The sequence below is a fragment of the Lithobates pipiens genome, unplaced genomic scaffold (genome assembly GCF_037356315.1).
Source record: "Lithobates pipiens isolate NorthernLeopardFrog02 unplaced genomic scaffold, aLitPip1_a1.2 Scaffold_18, whole genome shotgun sequence".
NCBI classification, from domain to species: Eukaryota; Metazoa; Chordata; class Amphibia; order Anura; family Ranidae; genus Lithobates; species Lithobates pipiens.
Window position 1 is genome coordinate 618,084,235 of NW_027507758.1, and position 21,279 is coordinate 618,105,513.

Below are 21,279 nucleotides of genomic sequence, written 5' to 3' on the forward strand. Positions count from 1 at the left end.
GCTTAGACGTCATCTATACTGTATAAATGTATAGAAGTCAGATACGACTGTGTGTGCCCGAATATGCGCATAGCCAAAATTGTTTTAATATAAGACAGAGGGAACATAGAAAGAAGAGAGAGAAAGGGAGGAGAGGGGGGAAAAAAGGGGGAAAGAAGGTCGCTGCTGGGAGAGCCCGAGAAAAAGTAGGTCAAGACCATGACTCAAAGAGCAGGAACCAAGACACTGCGTTGATCAAATGTATTGCAGGTATTCATCAGAGAAGCGGAAGAGATTCCAATAGAACCACCTGGTCTTATGTTCCTCGGTTTTGTCTCGGAGGGCCGTGGTAAGGTTCCTTTAGTTGCTCAATATCATTCACCCTTGCGAGACATTGTGCGACTCTTGGGGCAGATCGTTGTTTCCACATGCCAGTGATGCAAGCTCGTGCTGTATTTAACAGGTGCTTAAGTAAAGATTTGTGGTACCGCTTCTTTGACAGTGGCGTGAGATTAAGCAATATCGCAGCTTGGTCATCCTGTAAGGAAATGTAAGTAAATTGGTGAAAAAGTTGCTGCCGCGGATGTTTACAGGCTCATATGCGTAGCCTGACAGCGAGCCCTCTCTTTCACTCTTATCCATTGTGCTCAGAATCCTGTACACCTCACTAGTGTACCTTTTTCAGGACATATTAGGCAAAAAATGTACAGGTACAAACAAATGTCCCCTTTCCCCCCACCTATAACTGGCCTTCACAGCAAGGAGCACACACGGCAGGGCAACTCATGAAAGAAAAACCCCCAACAATTCCCAGCTCAACTCACCAACCAGTCTGCTTACCAACCAAATTCTACTGTCCAACAGTCTACATTGCAAACACATGCATAAGCTACAGAGCCCCTTCACGGCACCCTGTTTTACTTGCAGTCCTAATCCTTGTAAATTTATGAGAGTCTCCACAGTGGGAGCACATGTATTCTAATGGATAAAAACAACTGAGAAATTTGAGGCAACCTTGGACTTTCATGGTACGGTATAGACATAAAATGATCAAACATTTTGTTAAAAATATACAAATTTATTGAAAAGAATTCAATTAAAAACCCCCCAGAAGGGGGGACATATAACATACATAGGGTAACCCATAAAAGGAGACCGCCCTAGACAAATAAATTCCTTGGAGGTAAACTGGAGAGAAATAGATATATCAGCACCCCATAAGGGATTTGATAATAGTCTCTTCTTCTCAGTAAAGAACTCTACATGTTTCGCAGGGGACCGCTTCTTCAGGAGTACGATTCAGAGGAAGGTTTATTCTAAAAGAGAAACATATACATAAGGAATCTTCTTATACCAAAACATAATGATCTAATATAGTGTAATGAAGTTGCAGAGTATTGAGCAACCCACCCAATCACTGATGGTGAGAAGTCCCATAGCTACAATCAACCCAATACATTTAGTAAATACAGTACATTCATTAGTCCCCATCTGCCAGAACCACCAGAATTAAAAAAACCTAAGGGCAAAAGGTACTCACCAGCAGAAACGTGACCGACAACCAAGTGCAACAAGGCCAAGGTGGCAGTCTCCCCGGAGCGAAAACAAATAGAAAGGGTATATAAAGCCAAAAACATCCACAAGGGTATTACCAATAGCATATACCAGGGACTGGAAAATCCTCACAATCTCCCTGAGCCCTGTATACATATTAAAGCTCATAAATATATGAAATATACACATCGGCCGAAATTCTTCATAAGGTTACACGGATATATAGCAGGGCTGGAGAGGGGATATCATCCTCGGATGGAAAACTCCGGGTAGGATAGTCAACTGTATTGAGGTAGTGATTATTATACTGTATAAGATATACAAAAAGAACATCCCATCAGTAGGGTGCCCACCTGTCCCGGATTGCCCGGGAGGGTCCCGCAATTCGCATTTGTGTCCTGGGCACCTTCATTCCGGGACAATACCGTATCCTGGAATAAAAGGAGGACACATAGCCACCCTAATAGAAGATTGCCAAACTAGTTGCTAGGGCCGCCCTGCCTGGCATCTAGCAACCAGTGACATCACAATCGCAGAGTCTCAGAGTGAGGCAGAGAGGAGCAAGGCCTTTAGCTAGCCTCCTTCTCTGGCTGCGGCAGCAGCACCCAGAGAGAGCAGCCAGAGCTTCTTCACTGCATCTCCTCCTGACTCCTCTAGTCTTCATTGACCTCCCAGGGGGTGGTGGCACTCTGCAGTGCTGGCTGGCTAAGATCCATGGCTTGGCTGCTCATTCCGGCTCTTGCAGCGCATTGGCCGACTTCTCCTATTCCCGCCCCCAGCCTGAGCTGCCCAACTGCCTGAGCCTGGACCAGAGAACAAAGACAGCTGATCAACCGATCACCACACCAGTCCAGTACAGATTAAAAGGTGAGTAAATGGAACCTGATTGGAGCAGGTCAGGTGACAAGTCGGGGGACTGGGGCTGGGGACAGTAATAAATGAGTCTGACAAAGTGGAGCCCTGCCCTGGAGGGGGCAATAAAAAATGAGGCTGACAAGTGGGGGCAATAAAAAAAATGAGGCTGACAAGTGGGGGCAATAAAAAAAAATGAGGCTGACAAGTGGGGGCAATAAAAAAAAAAAAGAGGCTGACAAGTGGGGGCGGTAAAAGGAGGCTGACAAGTGGGGGCAATAAAAAAATTATATGTAGAGAATGTATACCACCTGTCTAAACTGGTGACCACTGTTTGCTTTTCCAAAAATTGGCAAAAAAAAATATCAAAATTCATCTTTTTTTGAGCTGTGGTCACCCTACCCATCAGTCATCGTTAATATACGAAGGAATAACTGCTATAACAACAACCTGCCATGGATACACTTACATGACCTGCAAAGTCAGTCTACAAGATCTATCCTTCGACTTTAACATCAGATCTTACGAGCATGGGTTAAACCACAGGTCAAACGATTGAATAGTGAAATTTTGAAGGGAACAATACTAAAGCGGCAGATAAGGTTTAGCCAGGCAAAGAACCAGCCATATATCCCTAGAAGAAGCATAGTATAGTCCATAGTAAGCAAGGGGCCTAACCACTAGACATGTGCATTCGTTTTCGTCCAAATGCATTTTTGTCCGAATTTCAGGTATTTTCGTTATTGTTTTAACAAACGATAACGAAAGTGCAGAATCCGAAAAAACGAAAGATCCGACATAAACAAATGCTTTATTTTCGTTTTCGTTGTGACAACAGTTCGATATAGATAGGAGATTCGACACGACGCTGACAATAACAATCTGTGTCTATCGAACCTGTTGTCGAATGTGCCTAACCTTAACTCTATCAGTCCAAGATTATTCTACATAGAGAGAAAAGATTCGACATAGAGAGGAAAGATTTGACATAGAGAGGAAAGATCGCTGCTGGAATTGGGTGGGGAAGTAAAATAAAAATAATGATGATGATGAATGTTATTGGCTGATTGTAACCATAGAGGCGGAGCAGTAAAATAGCTAGTTGTGATAGCCTCAGAGGCTGCCCGTGTTGTGGGGGGGATTATTATAGATTCTATATTATAGATTGAGATTCTATATACCCTTCTTGTTACCTGTGTGATCAGTGACCACTATCACCAGTCCATTTTCTGTTTGAACTATATACATTCAACATGAACGACAAAGATTCGACAAAGCAGCGAAAAACATACAAACTTCAAATCTTTGGCTTATGGTGTGTGTCAAAAGCTCTAAGGAGATTTGACGGAGCAGCTAAACTATACGGAGTCATACAGTTCAGCTGCTCCGTCGAATCTTCTTTGAACATTCGACAGACACCATCAGCCTTCAATGACAGATTCAACCTTCATTAACCCTCCCTGGCGGTGTTCCAGAGTCATCCACCACCGCTCACAAACAATGGTAGACATGCTCCCATTATATACACACCTGGCTCCTGTCCAGCAATTCGCCTCAACTTCATGCTGTGACATCACCAGACAAGATCTCAGACCGCACATGCGCCGGAAACGGAGCATGCTAAGTACCACAGAGAGACACGGCATCTAAGAGAACGTCGTCCGCCCATCCCAACCTAGAATGGCATGTACCGGCCCCATCAAGTTGGATGGACTGGAAACAGCCATCGGGACGGGAGATCACAAACTTGTCCAGAAAAACCAAACACCCGGAAGCCAGCCAATCCAAAGGGAAAACACCATGCCCAATCCTGGTGAACCAAGACACAGAGGGATAATAATCACAAAACATGCAATACCAAATACCAACAACAACAAAAAATATTCGATTTGAAGCTTATATAAATACAATACAAATTGAAGACTGAATATGGAAAATTAAAAAATGGTTGTTCAGACTTGAAAAACATTGCGAGCAAAGAAACAAAAAGGCCACTCAACACCTAAATGGTTAGGATTCTAAAAAGGAAAAAGGGAAGGGAGAAAAAAAAGAGGAACCACATACATAGAGAAACTATTCAGTAAGAATCATTGGGATAATAATCAATACAGAACCAACTATAAAAATAGCTTGTAGAAATTGATTTTATTAATCCCAGGGGAACTGGTGGCTGACAATCTTTCGATCCAAAGAGCTTTGGATTTCAGGATTAAATTGTCCCAGTCACCTCCTCTGAGATATGGAGGAATTACCTCCAAAACAAAGGAGACTGAGGTTTCATCAATTTTGTGATGAAGACCTATATGCCTGTTAAACAGGTGTAATTATTTTGCCATTCAAGTAGAACAAATCAAAATAGCTGCAAAGGGTGGGCCAACTCAATATTTAACCCTACGGACTAAGACTGGGATGCCATTAAAGTTCATGTCCCAATACTTTTGACAATATAGTATACATTGTTATTGTTTGGGTATATACGTATCTCTATATACTGTATAGTGCTGTGAAAAAGTATTTGCCCCCTTCCTGATTTTTTTTTTCTTTTGTTGTTGTTGCATATTTGTAACACTTAAATGGTTCAGATTGTCAAATACATTTTAATATTACATAAAGATAACCTGTTTAAATACAAAATGCAGTTTTTAAATGATGATTTTATTTATTAAGGGGAAAAAAAGCTGTCCAAGAGGGGCAAATACTTTTTCAAAGCAGTGTGTGTGTGTGTGTGTGTGTGTATGTATATATGTATATATATATATATATATTGTGGCAACACGCAGGTAAAATCACCTGGTTGTATCCAGGATGGGAAATATGTGTGCCCTAGATTCAGGCTTTATACAGACTTGTACAATTAGAGGGGAAGAGTTAATGAGCCCAGCTGAAGTAAGTGGGCTCATTAAGACCTCTACAAAAAACCCCAGCATGCTTAGGGTGATGCTCCATCCTGGAACCAGTTTTGTGTTGTATAGACTGGGGAGTGTGATCTCTGTTCTGTGCGGTGAGTTAACGCCTGTGTGGCAAACCTCTACAACAGAGACAGGGACTGGTGCAGCACAAGGCTGCACTCAGTTGTTAGACAGGGAATCTAAGTGTGTAGTTAGAGGTCAAGCTGACCAGGATTTATTTTCATGTTTTATTTTTGTTTGGCTGTTATATGTTTTACTGCATGTAGCATAAATAAACCGCATCTTTTGTTTTTTGCACCTACAACGCTGTCTGCTGTGCCTGATTTTGTGTTGTGAACCCATCTAGGGGGTCACACACACCCGCTGCCGAGCTAACCCCTCACAATATATATATATATACACACACATATATACACATATATATACACACACACACACACACACACATTATAATATATATATATATATATATCTATATATATACACATACATATACATACATATATATACGCACATACATACATATACATACACACACACATACATACATACTACACACACACACACACACATACACATGCACACATCAATAAATTAACATTCTTCACAATTTTTTTTTATATTAAAATAGAATATATTTATTTGTAAACAAAAAAAAAAATCTTTGCTTTAGTCATTTTAAACAATTAGTAAAGATTTTGATAAAATATAACTGAACAACAATAAATTACAAAAGTAATAAACAAATGCAAAATACAGAATATTGTAAATAAGGTATACAGACTAGAAAAAAAAAAAAACCCTCAAAAGATAGCTTAACCACTTCCGGACCGCCACATGCCAATATACGTCCCGTGTTTGAAGAGGAATATTGTTGTTATGGCAGCAGCTAGCTGCCATAACACCGGTATCCTCTTCTTCAGCGGGCAGTCCGGTTTCTGATAATAGTGGCCTCCGAGGCTGATTCACTGCGAGATCACTTTTATCAGCGATGGGAGAGGCTCCCCCTTGCCGCCGCTCTCTGGTGCCCTCCTTTGGGAGGCGATCGGATGCTTGTCCTTCCTGGGTATGGAGACAAGGGAGGGGAAGATGACCCCCCCCACCGTCTCCATACCATTGCAGGGCAGAAGCGACATCAAAACCTCACTTCCACCCATAGCTCCTTTTTTTTTTCTTTTATTGCATTTTAGTGTAAATATGAGATGTGAGGACTTTTTGATGCCAAATCTTATATTTAAGAGGTCCTGTCATGCTTTTTTTCTTTTACAAGGGATGTTTACATTCCTTGTAATAGGAATAAAAGTGACACATTTAAAAAAAAAAAGAAGAACAGCGTAAAAATAAAATGTAAAATAAAGAACAAAATTTTTTTTTCAAATGTGCCCTGTCCCGCTGAGCTCACGTGCAGAAGCGAACGCATACGTGAGTAGCGCCCGCATATGAAAACGGTGTTCAAACCACACATGTGAGGTATCGGTAGAGTGAGAGCAATAATTCTAGCTCTAGACCCCCTCTGTAACTCAAAACATGCAACCTGTAGAATTTTTGAAACGTCACCTATGGAGATTAAGGGTAAAAGTTTGTCGCCATTCCACGAGTGGGCGCAATTTTCAAGCGTGACATGTTGGGTATCAATTTACTTGGCGTAACATTATCTTTCACATTATAAAAAAATTGGGCTAACTTTACTGGTGTCTTATTTTTTAATTCAAAAAAGTGCATTTTTTTCAGAAAAAGTGCGCTTGTAAGACCGCTGCGCAAATACAGTGTGACAGAATGTATTGCAACGACCGCCATTTTATTCTCTAGGGTGTTAGAAAAAAAAATGTTTGGGGGTTCTAAGTAATTTTCTAGCAAACAAAAATGTTTTTAACTTGTAAACAACAAATCTCAGAGGCTCGGTCCTTGAAGCGGAGTTCCGACGTTTTTTTTTTTTTAAGTCAGCAGCTACAAATACTGCAGCTGCTGACTTTTAAAATAAGGACACTTACCTGTCCAGGTCACCTGCAATGTCGGCACCCGTATCCCACGGCTGTCGGGTGCTGCCGCTGCCATCCTTGGTAAGGGAATCAGGAAGTGAAGCCTTACGGGAAGTGGTGTAGATACCCGCGGGTGGCTCGGGTATCTATGCCCAGAAGTGGGAGCAAAATACCGGTATTAGACAGGTATCTACTCCCCCCTCCCCCCTGAAAGGTGCCAAATGTGACACCGGAGGTGGGGAGGAACAGGAAAAGCGGAAGTTCCATTTTTGGGTGGAACTCCGCTTTAAGTGGTTAGGCACTTCCGGACCGTCCACCACACTGCGGCGCGGCTGCCCAGCCCAGGATGTACCTGTATGTAATTTCATGCATGATATACTGTGGAGGCGCACACTGCATGCCAGGGGAGCGCGCGCGCGGGTCCGGTGGACTAGATGTCTGCCGGTCACCCGCGATCGCTTCACAGAGAGGCAGAACGGGGATGTAAACAAGGTGTCCATTCTGACAGGGAACAACACTGAGATTGGCTGTTCCCAGTAATCAGGAACAGCAATCTCTGTTGTCCCAGTGAGCCCATCCCCCACACACACTGAGGGAACACAGTTTACCCTTTGACCGCCCCCTAGTGTTAACCCCCTTGCCTGCCAATGTCATTTATACATTCATCTGTGCATTTTTTTTTTTAGCACTGATCACTGTATTGGTGTCACTGGTCCCCAAAAAGTGTCTCTTAGGGTCAGATTTGTGCGCTGCAATCCCGCTAAAAATCTCAGATTGCCGCCATTACAAGTAAAAACAATAAAAAAAATAAAAATAAAAGGCCATAAATCTATCCCCTATTTTGTAGACACTATAACTTTTGCGCACACCAATCAATATACGCTTTTAGGGATTCTTTTTTTACCAAAAAGATGTAGCAGAATACATATTGGCTTACATTTATGAAGAAATGTGTTTTTCATTTTATTTTTCTGGACATGTATTATAGCAGAAAGTAAAAAATATTTTTTTTCTTCAAAATGGTCGGTCTTTTATTTTTTTGTTTATAGAGCAAAAAATAAAAACGGCAGAGGTGATCAAATACCACCAAAAAAAAGCTCTATTTGTGGGGAAAAAGGGGATCAATTCGCAACGACCACGCAATTGTCAGTTAGCACAGCACAGTGCCGTATTGCAAAAAATGGCCTGGTCATTAAGGGGGTAAATCCTTCCGGGGCTGAAGTAGTTAAAAAAGTTCTCTATTGTCAAAGGACAATAGCTAAATGCTAAGTTGGTTGCTTATGGAAGCAGGAAAGATATTTCTGTAGCATATCTGATTTTTCTGGACATGGTAAAGGTGTGATATTCTTAAGCTCTCCTGTGTGTCTCGGTGTCCACCTAAGTTCTATTTCACCTGAGACAAAAGATATGACATCTGACAAAATCTCAATCATTAATTCCTGCGTTGTTTCTTCATATACTTTAGAGTCTATCCAGTCCTTTTTGGCCTTGCTGTATGAATAAGGAAATCTTTTGTTTCCCAACTGGCCATTGGTCAATCTTAGTTGTTGAACAGTAGCTTGCTTGCGACCTACAATTCTGTTATAATTCAAGGCCGCTAGCTCTGTTCGGGCAATCATGCCATCTATTTCAAAGTAGTGCCTTTTGGATCTGTACTTGAGGGCTATACTGTGATAGACGTCAAGGTTTTCTGTATGGCAGACGTTTGACAAATGATTCAAGTCCTTCAATAACTTTACGTCCATAACAATTTTTTTAAGTTGCTGGTGCGCTGCAGATCCACCATTGAGCCAGGCATGTTCCTCATCGTCTTGGCCTAACATGGGTGGATGACTGCAGGCTTTGTAAAGTTTTCCCTCTGACCATTCGTGGATGTTCGCTGCATGGTATATTATGGACATCCATTTCTCCTTCAAAAGAACCACATTTCGATGACACGTGCTGGCGCTCCACCACAGGTGGTTTTTGGTTGGGGCAACCCAAGATGCTAATTCCTTAGCATTGCTGTGTAAACTTGACTGGTGTATTTTGTGGCCTATGGATTTGGCCAAGTGCCAGATGTCGAATTCATGGTGTATGTTTTTGTATCGTTCCTTCATAATTTTACATATTTCAACGTGGCGATCGGTAGAGATCATTTTTATTTTTACATGTTCACGAATTAGACGGTCCACAGCTACCTGAAAAGCTTTTTTTTCAAGTGAGACCGACGGGATACCAGCTGTGATTTGTTCTACTTGAAAATCTAATATTTTTTCGGTCTCCGCATCCAGGAATGTGTACGTGCAATACTTGGCAGAATAACCAGGTGAGTCACACTGACCATCTCCAGCCAAAGCAACACCTTCCCCCCTAATCTCTGCCAAGACATTGGATCTTTCCTTGAGCCAGTGGTGATGTATAGTCGGGTAAATAATTTTTTTTTTATTATTGCAATGAGTTTGATGGGATATTCCCGCCAAGGACAGCACATTAAAAAAATTTGTCATTTTATGGAAGTTGCAGCCACTACATAGCAGGGCGGAGGATATAAGTAAATTCCCAGCTGGCATTTTTCCAATAAAAGGTTGACTGGACCACAGATGAAATTTGTGGTTCTCCGAACAGAATCCAGTCACAACAAGAGCGGACCCAACACAATATTTTTTGAGATGGGCAATATATCCAGGACAATCGCTTTTTCCTTGGCATCGACAATTTAATAATAACTTATTCAAACAGGACTCGAAAACAATAAACTTGCGCTCCGTCGCCATTTGCTTTGATCCCAGCTCGAATGGCATGCGAATAAATGAGGAATCTGGATCAGATGGATCTATTAAATCTTCTTCCTCCGTTTCTCTTGGATACTCTTCTTCCTCCTTTACTGTTGGACAGTGACCCTTATCCAAAAGGGTTTGTTGCGGCGTTTCAGGTTGTTGTGGCGTTGCGGGTTGTTGCGGCGTTGCGGGTCGTTGCGGCGTTACGGGTCGTTGTGGCTTTGCAGGTTGTTGTGGCGTTGCGGTTTGTTCGGTAGCCGAGGAAGGAGCCTCAGGACCAGCGGGCAATAGAAGCAAGTATCCCCCAAAACATGAGTTTAAAGGTTTCAGTGAACTCGGGTCAGTGGAAATTTGTGAGTTTTCCTTACTGAATCCCTCACAAAAAGAAGGCTGTAGCAAAGATTCTTCAAGTCTGAGAGGTCGATGTTGCCCATCTTCTGTATTTTCAGAAGCTGAGCATAATGAAAGAGGAGGCAGGATTACCATTTCGCATTGTATGGCAATTGAACATTGAGGATTCCGGAATGAGACTTGTATACATTTTTGTTTCACGCCAATGTTTTTTTGTGTTTGTGTACTTTTGTGTTTTTGTCCAGGAAAGTACTCCGTGTTTGTTCCTTTGGTAGACATTTCTTGGGCCGGCCTTTTTTTTTTTCTTTTTAAACTTTTTTTATTAGAGGACTCGATGTTTACTTCTTCTTCTTCTTTTTCTGTCGTTTGTAAAATAGACTCTTGTGAAACATTTTCAAATTCCATGTCTTCCAGAATAATATTTTCAGAAGGAGGTGATTCAGAAGTCGGGGTGGTGGGTTCCACTAATTCTTCTAATTGATTGACATCTCTGCTTGGGGAACTAGAAGCTCCTTCAGGTTCATCAGTGGATTCTGTACCGTGTTCCTCATAGGTGTCCAGCTTTGGTCTTTTTGAATATGAATGTTCTGACAATTCATCAATTATAAGTTCCCTTGACGGGGGCAGACGCTGATTTGGAACTGCATTACTCTTCAGACCACGTAGAGTACCTCTGGTTAAAAAGTCTTGATCATCAAAATGCAAGGAGCAAACGCGATATTTGCCTTTTTTGCAAGACAAGATTTCTGGGACAAGGAAGTTTTTTTCTTTTTCTTTGAAGCCAAGCTGATCGAGCCATGATTTTATCCGGGTTTCCTTCTTTGGGAAGACGTGTAATGTTGTGTCTGGATGGTGTGTTCGCCATGAAAAACTGCAACCTGGCACGAAACAGTTTGGCATCCTAAAAATAAAAAATAAATATATATAATTTTGTTATAAATTTAAAAATATATATTATTAATTTATTAATCTCAGTTGTAGGATATTTATCTTCATATAGACAATCCAAATAATAAAAATGTGTATTTCCTGAGGCAGGGGTCCCCAAACCCTGGGCTGCAGACCGATGCCAGTCCGTGGCCTGATAGAGGCCAGACAGTGTCAGAGTCAGCAAGAAAAACATGCACCTCCATCCTCCCGCCACCAGAGGGCGTCTGCTCCCCTTCTCGGAGCACCAATACTCCCTTCTCTCTCTGCGGTTACCTTACCTACAATGAGGAAGGGGGATATGAAGGAGAAGGGGAGGGAAGAAAGCAAGGCTAGGATCATAGAACACTGACTGACAGGCGATGCATATTCCCATGGTGATTGCTAGCAGATGTAACAATGATCTGGACCATTAACCCTTTCATGTGCATCTAACCATTTATAATCTGATGGTAACATCACTTTGGTAAGAGCCTTGTCATAGTTATGCAGTAACCTTCCTCTGTGTGCTTATCTCTCCTCGTGTGTTCAGACTAAGAGGCCAGCCACTTCCACCTGGTGGTTTTTATAACCTCTCCTCTAAGCATGGCTCCACCCCAGGCCCTATCAGGGAACCCTATATTAACTTGTGCACTGCAAGCCAGCGGTGCTGATCAACCATTCTGTATCCATTGTGTGTTTGGCTTCCCGTTTCCTGCTTGCCGTGTGCTCTACGTTTGTCTCTGTTACCGACCTTGGCGTGTTCTCAGCGATTCCTGTCTGCTTGTGACCTTGACCTTTTGACATGTCCCTGACCAGCCCTGTCTGCCTGTGACCCTGAACCTTGGGTGGGTACTCTGTTGTTCCAGTCTGCTAGTTTCCCTGACCTCTGCCTTATCCCCTTACTATCCTTGTTGTTCCAGACTGCTGCTTCCTTCTCCTGTAGTCTGCTATGAGTGTGAGCTGTGAGACCCTATGGGCCGTGACCTGGAGCCAGACTGCAGCGAAGTCCATCCTCACCACTGCAGGCTCTGGTGAACACCTGCTGGCTCTTAGACTCCGTGCCCTGGGGAATCTATGCTCTAGCTCCTACTGGGATCTGTGTTCGTGATCCTGTAGACCTGTGTCCTGAATCTCCCTGGGTACAATCCGCAGCAGTCAGTCCTAAGGTCCACTACCTAGCGGTGCACTTCCGACTCCTACGAAGTGCATCTGTCACCTGGTCTTAGGTGACCTGACAAGCCTCTTGTGCACAGAGTTGACGTTGGACATTTACTTGGACATTCCTTTCACTAGGGGCAAAAGATTTTTTTTGTTCTTGCTGCATATGGACACTTTAATGGACATTTTCTATTTTTATATATTCCTTTTAATTTTTATTAACCACCAGGTCTTTTCTGGTACTTTTGGTTTACAAGGTTAAATCTGTATTTTTTGCTAGAAAATTACTTATAACCCCCAAACATTATATATTTTATTTAGCAAACAGAGAACAAAATGGTGATCGTTGCAATTTTTTTATGTCCCACGGTATTTGCGCAACAGTTTTCCAAACGCAGTTTTAAAAAAAATAAATACAATTTTATTGAATAAAAAAATAAATAAAAAAAAAAAACAGAAAACAAAAAAACAATATACAGGTATACCCAAATTTTTGTGTAGAATATGAAAGATGTTGTTACACCAAGTAAAAAAAATACCTAACATATTACACTTTAAAACTGCACGCGCTCGTGAGGTGGCGACAAACGAAACTACGGTACGTAAAAATCTCAAAAGGCGACATTTTAAATGTCTTTACAAGTTACCAGCTTAGAGTTACAGAGAAGGTAAGGTCTAGCAGTAGAATTATTGCTGACATCATCAGGAGTACTGCCTCTTGTGAAGTCACTGCCCATCATGCCCCGGGCGATGACATCACAAGGGGCGTGGCCTCCGGATGACATCCCCGGGTGGCCCTACCACATGGCTATTTAAGTAATGGTACACTGCGGACCCAGCATTACAGCGGGAGAGAGTGTCGGGAGAACATCGGAGGAAGAACAGAGGGAGAAGACAGTGGAGAGAGGAGAAATGGCAGAGGGAGAAGACAGCGGAGAGAGGAGAAATGGCAGAGGGAGAAGACAGCGGAATGAGGAGAACCGGCAGAGGAAGAAGACAGCGGAGAGAGAGCCCGAAGAATCTGGTATGCTCTTGGGGGGAACCCCATGCCATTTTTTTTTTCATTCCCCTTCAAGATCCTCAGTGCACAAGCCGCACCACAAGTCACCATCATGATCCGACTTATGGTGTGACTTCAATTTAAATCAGTGGGCTCTCATAGGGAACTGATTGATGAATAGAGGGTGAGAAACGCTACTAAAAGCTAGCACGGCTAAACATGCATTAACCCCAATGCAAAAAGCTACTTTTTACATCAGCTTTTTCCTGGTAGTGGCTTTGCAGCTCGTTTTATCTAACGCCCTGTGTGCATGGGGCCTAACAGTGATTTAAAAAAATTAAATAAAAAAGAGTGGGGGCGGGGGCACACGCAGGGTGATGGCAGCATTCGGGTGGCAGCCCAGGCACCAGGTCAAAACGTCTGGTCGCAACGGAGACCTGGCACTTGGAGTTTGTGGAACCCTGCCCCTGCTATAGAGGCTGCCTGTCTGCCTTTATGGAATCGCTCAGTCCCTAGCTGAGGCAGAAAGATGGTTCCGTGTGGCAGGGGCAAGTGATGCTGAATTACTATCACTGGTGATGGGAAAAACATCTTGCTGCCTTACCTAGCGAGGTTACAAGTAAATTGGGATGAGCACTAAACATGGTTAGCAGACATGCATTTTGGTAAATCAGGAAAAACCCAAAAACACGCATAATGTGCGGTAAAAAAAAAAAAAAAAAAAAGACGCTGTCAGAAAAAGTTCAGGAGCTTATGTGGCACATTCATCATGTGTGGGGTAACCCATTATAATGAATAAGCTGCCTAGGTGCAGGGTAGCCATTAGAAATTGTGGGCCCCCCAAAAGACAGCTTGAAGCCTGGGCCCCCCCCTGGCCTAACCACCAAGATTTACCAGGGCCCACCCACTGGCCATTTCACCAAATCTGCTCACTGGCCATCCCACTGTGTCATTCGGTGCAGCCCAAGAGACAGCCCAATCCAGCAAAGAGACATCCCCACATATTGAGCAAAGAGATATCTCAATCCAGCAAATGGACATGTCAATCCAGCAAACGGACATCTCAATCCAGCAAAGAGAGAGACCCATATATTCAGCAAAGAGACATCCCAATCTAAGAAAGAATCATTCCAATTTAGGAAAGAGTCATCCCTTTCAGTGCATCGTCTCACTCTGCGGCCACCTTGCTTTAGCAATTGCTAGTTACTACAGCAGCAACAACTCAGTCTTTTTGGTTGGGGCCCCTCTGGACCCCAGGGCCCCCTACATGTGTATGGGCTGTCCCCCCTGATGGCAGCCCTGTCTAAATGCGATAAGTGCTACAAAAAGGGGTGGGGGAACCGGTAATGCAAGTTCATACTATGCGCAGGTATGAATGCGATCTTAAAGCGGAGTTCCATCCATTTAAAATTCAGCAGCTACAAAAAGTGTAGCTGCTGACTTTTAATAATCAGACACTCACCTGTCCCACAGTCCAGTGATGCGGGCGCACAAAGCTCCACTCCTCTCCCTCTCCACCGGCATTCTAACTGTGGGCGCCCGGCCGTGGCTTTACAGCCGGGCATGCGATGTGCATGCGGAAGCCATGCTGCGCACTGTGAATGGCCAGGCAATCTTCTGAGACCTGTGACGTGTCCCAGCAGATTGCAAGGAGGGAGGGGCGAACTTCCTTCCAGTGCCACGCAGCCAGAGGAGAAAGTGGGAGCTGGGTGCCCGTAAAAACTCCTCCCCCCCCCCCCAAAAATCACTTAACTCATTTTTGGCTTTAAGAAATATTGCTGCTGGCAATTCTTTAAAAAATGCAAGTGTAAAAATTGATCAGGTACAATTAATGCATATAATTATGAGAGAAACATGATGAATATTATTAGCACCAAAAAACTATTAGCACAAAAAGAATCAATTTCTATGAAAAAAAAAAGGATTTCTTGCAATTAAAATGTGCTTCTATATCAGAGCCCTGATGGGTCATGTTACGGGGACCCAGATGTTGCGGAGGGCCTAGAGGCCATGGCCTACGTAAAGTCCAATAAGAGATTCCCCACATATGCCCTAGCCCATAAAGTATGGAACAAGGCCAGACAGTTAGAGGCAGTAGAATGCTTCACCAAACACAGCCCAATATGGAAAAACTGGTATTACCCAGAACTACAGATACTGATGTGTGGGGCTCGGTGGAGAAAGTACGGAGGCACACACTTATGCCACATTTTTACGCCAGGTAAACTGAGCATCTTTTCCGGTCTGAGAGAGCGATTATGGCTACCACAGACGATGCACTTCTATCACCTTCAACTACAACACGGCGGCACAGTGGTGTAGTGGTTAGCACTCTCGCCTAGCAGTAAAAAGGGTCGCTGGTTCAAATCCCAACCACGACACTACCTGTCTGGAGTTTGCATGTTCTCCCTGTGCCTGCATGGGTTTCCTCCGGGTACTCTGGTTTCCTCCCACACTCCAAAGACATGCAGGTAGGTTAATTGGCTTCTGTCCAAAATTGACTCTAGTATATGAATGGGGACCTTAGATTGTGGGCTTCTTGAGGGTAGGGACCAATGTGAGTGTGTGATGTACAATGTACAGGGATAGGGACAATTGTAGGCACTCACTCAGGTTGAACTGGATGGACTGGTGTCTTTATTCAACCTAACTAACTATGTAACACGCGATAAGGGCTCAAACCAGTGGGACTCCGTGGACTATCTCCATCCCTGATATTTCACTATATGGAGGAGGTGACCAGCCTTAAAGGCTTTATTTCTAACTGCTACTCAATGCTACTCTGGGTATTCCTGACAGGGTTCCCCCTAAAGACGATGACTAAGTGGGAGAAAGACATGGGTGCCCTCGAGTGGGAAGAGGTGCTTCAGGCGGTACAAATTTCATCCCTAAAAATGTAGCACAGTGTACATTATATTAAGGGTGCATTATACGCCAGCCAGGCTGGCCAGAATGGGGGTGAGACCAGACTCGGAGTGTGCGAGGGACCACGGGGACTTGATCCACATGTTGTGGCGCTGCCCCAAGCTACACCTATATTGGACAGGGGTCCTAAATACCATCAAAGCCTTTTCAGTTTCTATCCCGACTGATCCCAAACCGTGCCTACTGGGCATCCTAGATGACCTCACCCTGGAGGACAACGTCCATTGCAAGGGCTCTGTTTTAGGCACGCCTGCTCATCCTTCGGAGATGGAAGGCGACCGAGCCTCCCCTTGCTTAGGGAATGGATCGGCCAGGTGGGAGACACATTACGGTTGGAAAAGTTTATATTCCAACACAGGGGACGCCCTGGCAAATTCGAAGAACAGTGAGGTATGAGGTCCACCGGGGATAGACCCTGGCTGAGCTCACCGGGCCTATCCCTGGTGGACCTCATACTTGATAGGTTACTGGGATGTTAAATTGCAAAAGGTAATACACCAGGTCACGTAGCCGGAACATGGCTAGAGCAGCAGGTCTTGAGGAATGTAGGCTACGTAAATAACAAAATGCATGCTTAAAATTACCATGCCCTGGGTAGAGGAGTAGAGATGATAAAAATTGTTGTATGTACACTGTGATTTGATGGAACTGGAATTTTATGACATGTTTGTAAACTGAGTTCTCAGTCAATGGAGATAGGAGAGACTACGGAACTTGCGAGAGGGAAAACAGACACATGCTCTGCTCTATGACATACACACAGCAGTATGGCGAAAGACGTAAATTATGTATAACATTAACTCCGCACTCACCTACTCGCTGTGCAAAACAGAGCTGCTATACTCATAAAAAGCAAATCCGGCAAAAATAATAACAATGTCAAAATATAAAATATTTCCTTTGCATAACAGTACTCAATATACTCAATATATACCTGCAAAATTATATAAATGGTGACCTAAAGTCCAAATAAGTCCATGTTGTGGAACAGCGAACGTTCTCACCTGAATGAAAACAAATCCAAATGTGTTTCGGAAAAATCTCCACCATCAATAGAAGCTTCTCTCCTTCACAAGGTGCTGATCTCACGTCTACCCAGACAGGAAGTGATGTCAGGTAAAGACAGGAAGTGATGTCAGGTACTAATAAGAAGTTCCACGCGAGAGGCGAGTCGAGAGGAAGTAGAGAGGAGACATTGCTGAAAGTGGCAGCAGAGGAGATAATAAGATCTTATTTTCTATTTACACCCAGTAACCCCCCATCATGTCCGTCCTCTTCCTCCGTAGTCACTGTCACGTCTTTTATCTCCAGCAGACGATGATAAACACACACACACACACACACACACACACACACTATATGCCAAAAGTATTGGGGACCCTGCCTTTACATGCACATGAACTTTAATGGCATCCCAGTTTTAGTCCGTGGGGTTCAAAATTGGGTTGGCCCGCCCTTTGCAGCTATAACAGCTTCAATCCTTCTGGGACGGCTGTCCACAAGAGTTAGGAATTTTTGAATATTCTTCCTGAAGCGCATTTGTGAGGTCAGGCACGATAAGGCCTGGCTCGCAGTCTCCACTCTTAATTCATCCCAAGGTGTTCTATCAGGTTGAGGTCAGGATTCTGTGCAGGCCAGTCAAGTTCCTCCACCCCAAACACGCTCATCCATGTCTTTATGGACCTTACTTTGTGCACTGGTCCAAATCATTTGGTGAAGGGGGGGGGGGGGGGATTATGGTGTGGGGTTGTTTTCAGGGGTTGGTCTTAAGGCAGGGGTTGACAAATTTGCTTGGAATCTAGGAGCCAGCTAAAAAAGTTAGGAGCCAAGTCCGTGACGGCGATCCGGACCTGTCCCTGGCCTGACATGGAGACGAGTGAGGGGAAGATAGCGCCCCCAGCCCCTCACCTGTCTCCAAGTCATTGTCCATAGCTATTAGAGGGACATTTTATTTGTTTTATTTTTTTCAAATGACGATTTTTTTTTAATTGCATTTTAGTGTAAATATGAGATGTGAGGTCTCTCTGACCCCAGATCTCATATATAAGAGGACCTGTCATGCTTTTTTCTATTACAAAGGATTTTTACATTCCTTGTAATAGGAATAAAAGTGACACACATTTTTTTTTAAAAGAACAGTGAAAAAAAATAAAAATAAAAGTTAAAAATAAGAAAAAATTTTTTTTTTTAAATGCGCCCTGTCCCGCCAAGCTTGCGTGCAGAAGCGAACGCATATATGAAAGCAATGTTCAAACCACACATGTAAGGTATCGCTGCGATCGGTAGAGTAAGAGCAATAATTCTAGCCCTAGACCTTCTCTGTAACTCAAAACGTGCAACCTGTAGAATTTTTTAAACGTCGCCTATGGAGATTTTAAAGGGTAAAAGTTTGTCGCCATTCCATGAGCGGGCACAATTTTGAAGCATGACATGTTGGGTATCAATTTACTCGGCGTAACATTATCTTTCACAATATAAAAAAAATTGGGCTAACTTTACTGTTGTCTTATTTTTTTTTATTAAATAAATTATTTTTTCCCCAAAAAAAGTGCGCTTGTAAGTACGCTGTGCAAATATGGTGTGACAGACATTATTGCAACGACCACCATTTTACTCTCTAGTTTGTTAGAATAAAAAGAAAAAAAAGTGTGTGTGTGTGTGTGTGTGTGTGTGTGTGTGTGTGTGTGTGTGTGTGTGTGTGTGTGTGTGTGTGTGTGTATATATATATATATATATATATATATACACATATATATATATATATATATATATATATATATATATACACACATACACACATACATATATATGTATGTATATATGTATGTAATGTTTAGGTTTTCTAAGTAAATGGAAGGAGATCTATTAGCATTAATGGTTGTAATTCCAACGGCCACCACAAGATGGCGCCAGATTCCAGAAGGAATAGGATCACAGAAGGGAATAGCTAGCATCACAGAAGGCCTCAAAGCTGGGGGCTCAATTACCGGCCGCCGGCGGCGCGGCCCGACGCAATCACGCTGGGGGGGTCCACGGAGACAGGATACCCCCAGCTGTGCTGCCCCAGGCGCCAGTCGCTAATTCTAGTCGCCAATGCGACCTGGCGCCCGGGTTTTGTCGAGCCCTGTCTTAAGGCATCAGCATATCAAGACATTTTGTACAATTTCATGCTCCCAACTTTGTGGGAACAGTTTGGGGATGGCCCCTGTTCCAACATGACTGTACACCAGTGTACAAACAAGGTCCATAAAGATGTGGATGAGCGGTTTTGGGGTGGAGGAACCTGACTGGTCTGCACGGAGTCTGGACCTCAACCCAAACACCTTTGGGATGAATTCAAGCGAGGCCTTCTTGTCCAATCAGTGTCTGGCCTCACAAATGCACTTCTGTAATAATGGTCAAACAGTCCCATGTCAAGTGTCCCATGACAAGTCTTTAATTAAAATGAAAACAAAAAATAAATGACCCTGAAGTAGATCTAACATCAATCACGATGAACGCTGACCCGGACAAAAGTACCCCCCCCCCCGAAAAAGCCCTTTGGAGAGACACTGGCTGAATGACAGGTAAACATGGGGACAAGGTCTTTCGGTGGGGTCACCGCCCCCATGTGTATAGGGAGGTTTTAGTCACCTAGCTGTCCACCATTTTGTACAAGTTGCCATTTTAACAGCTTCCCACCCAGCCAATGCACATAAAAGGACAGGTAGGACAAGCGCCGTTCTGGGAGGATGTGCCTATACTTTCTCCCACTCAGTGGCCGCACAGAGCATCACCAATCAACATATGGGCTCTCTGATTGGCTCTTCCGATCACATGATGGCTGTGCCCGATTCCATGATGGCTGCGTCAAATCACAACCATCATGTAATGTAAATAAACCAGCATGTCAGTTGATCAGATTGGCTGCTCCTCACAGAGACCACAAGTAAGCATGAGAGCTGATCTGTGCCTGCCAGCCAGGATCAGTGAGTTTAAGTGCTACTAAGTGTACTAGTGTCCCTTCAACATCTGTCACAAAGCACCAGTGCACCATCAACATCTGTCACAGTGTCCCAAGCAACATCAATATCTGTTGGTGTCCCAGTGGACTGTCAACATCTGCCGGTGACCTAGTACACCAGCAACATCTGCCTTGGTGTCCCAGTGGACCATCAACATCTGCCGCAGTGTCCAAAAGTGCATCAACATCTGTCATAGTGTACCAGTGCACAACATCCTCTGCAATAGTGTCCCATTGCAACATCATCTGCTGGTGTCCCAGTGGACTATCAACATCTGTCTGTGTCCTAGTGCACCAACATCTGCCATAGTGTCCCAGTGGATCAACATCTGCCATAATATACCAGTGGACCATCAACATTGTCAGTGTCCCAGTGCAACAACATCTCTCATAGTGTCACCAGGGCACCATGAACATCCATCATGGTGTCAGAAGTGCAGCATCAACATCTTAAATGGCATGTCTACAAAATACGCCAGCGAGGAGACATTCCAGATACTGGCTATAACGAATGAGAGCAGCGGGAAACTCTCAGATTTGGAATATGACCCAGCTGAAAGCAATGGGATAGTAAAGGATTCTGAGGAGAGGGTCCCAACAAAAAGATTTAGGCAATATAAGGAGGAGCAGGCAACCACAAGAAGCTGTAAATTCCTGGTGATTGGTGAAGTGGAAAGGCCAAGCAGTGCAGCACTCCCAGATGTTTGGCCAGGTACTTGTAGCGGTGCCTCATGTATACCACGAATAAGTAGGGCTCAAACTAGCCTCCCAGACTTACTTTTAAAAAGGGGTTGTAAAGGCAGACTTAAACAACAATCAATACACTTGACCAAAAAAACTGATTGCCTGGAGTTCATAACTCCATCTTTGGTCAAGAAATATTGTGTGGCCTACCTTGTGG

At 43.6% G+C, this 21,279-nt stretch overlaps 2 protein-coding genes across 4 annotated transcripts in view; one reads left to right on the forward strand and one right to left on the reverse strand.

Annotated features, from left to right (window-relative positions):
* LOC143986844 (uncharacterized) overlaps nucleotides 1-21,279 on the forward strand; it is a 247,655-nt gene that overhangs the window by 63,719 nt on the left and 162,657 nt on the right.
* The window catches only part of LOC143989410 (uncharacterized), a 36,301-nt gene continuing 16,099 nt past the window's right edge, over nucleotides 1,078-21,279 (reverse strand). Inside the window, exons 1-2 of one of the 3 annotated variants that reach the window (XM_077489527.1) lie at nucleotides 17,380-17,503; nucleotides 7,911-11,284 (exon numbers count right to left, since the gene is read on the reverse strand). In XM_077489527.1, coding sequence (XP_077345653.1) covers nucleotides 8,539-11,283 — 2,745 coding nt within the window. In that variant the 5' untranslated portion in view covers nucleotide 11,284; nucleotides 17,380-17,503 and the 3' untranslated portion in view covers nucleotides 7,911-8,538. Of the gene's footprint in view, nucleotides 1,296-7,910; nucleotides 11,285-17,379; nucleotides 17,504-21,279 lie in introns of those variants that run through there. The other 2 variants (XR_013277032.1, XM_077489526.1) reach the window with 2 other exon arrangements.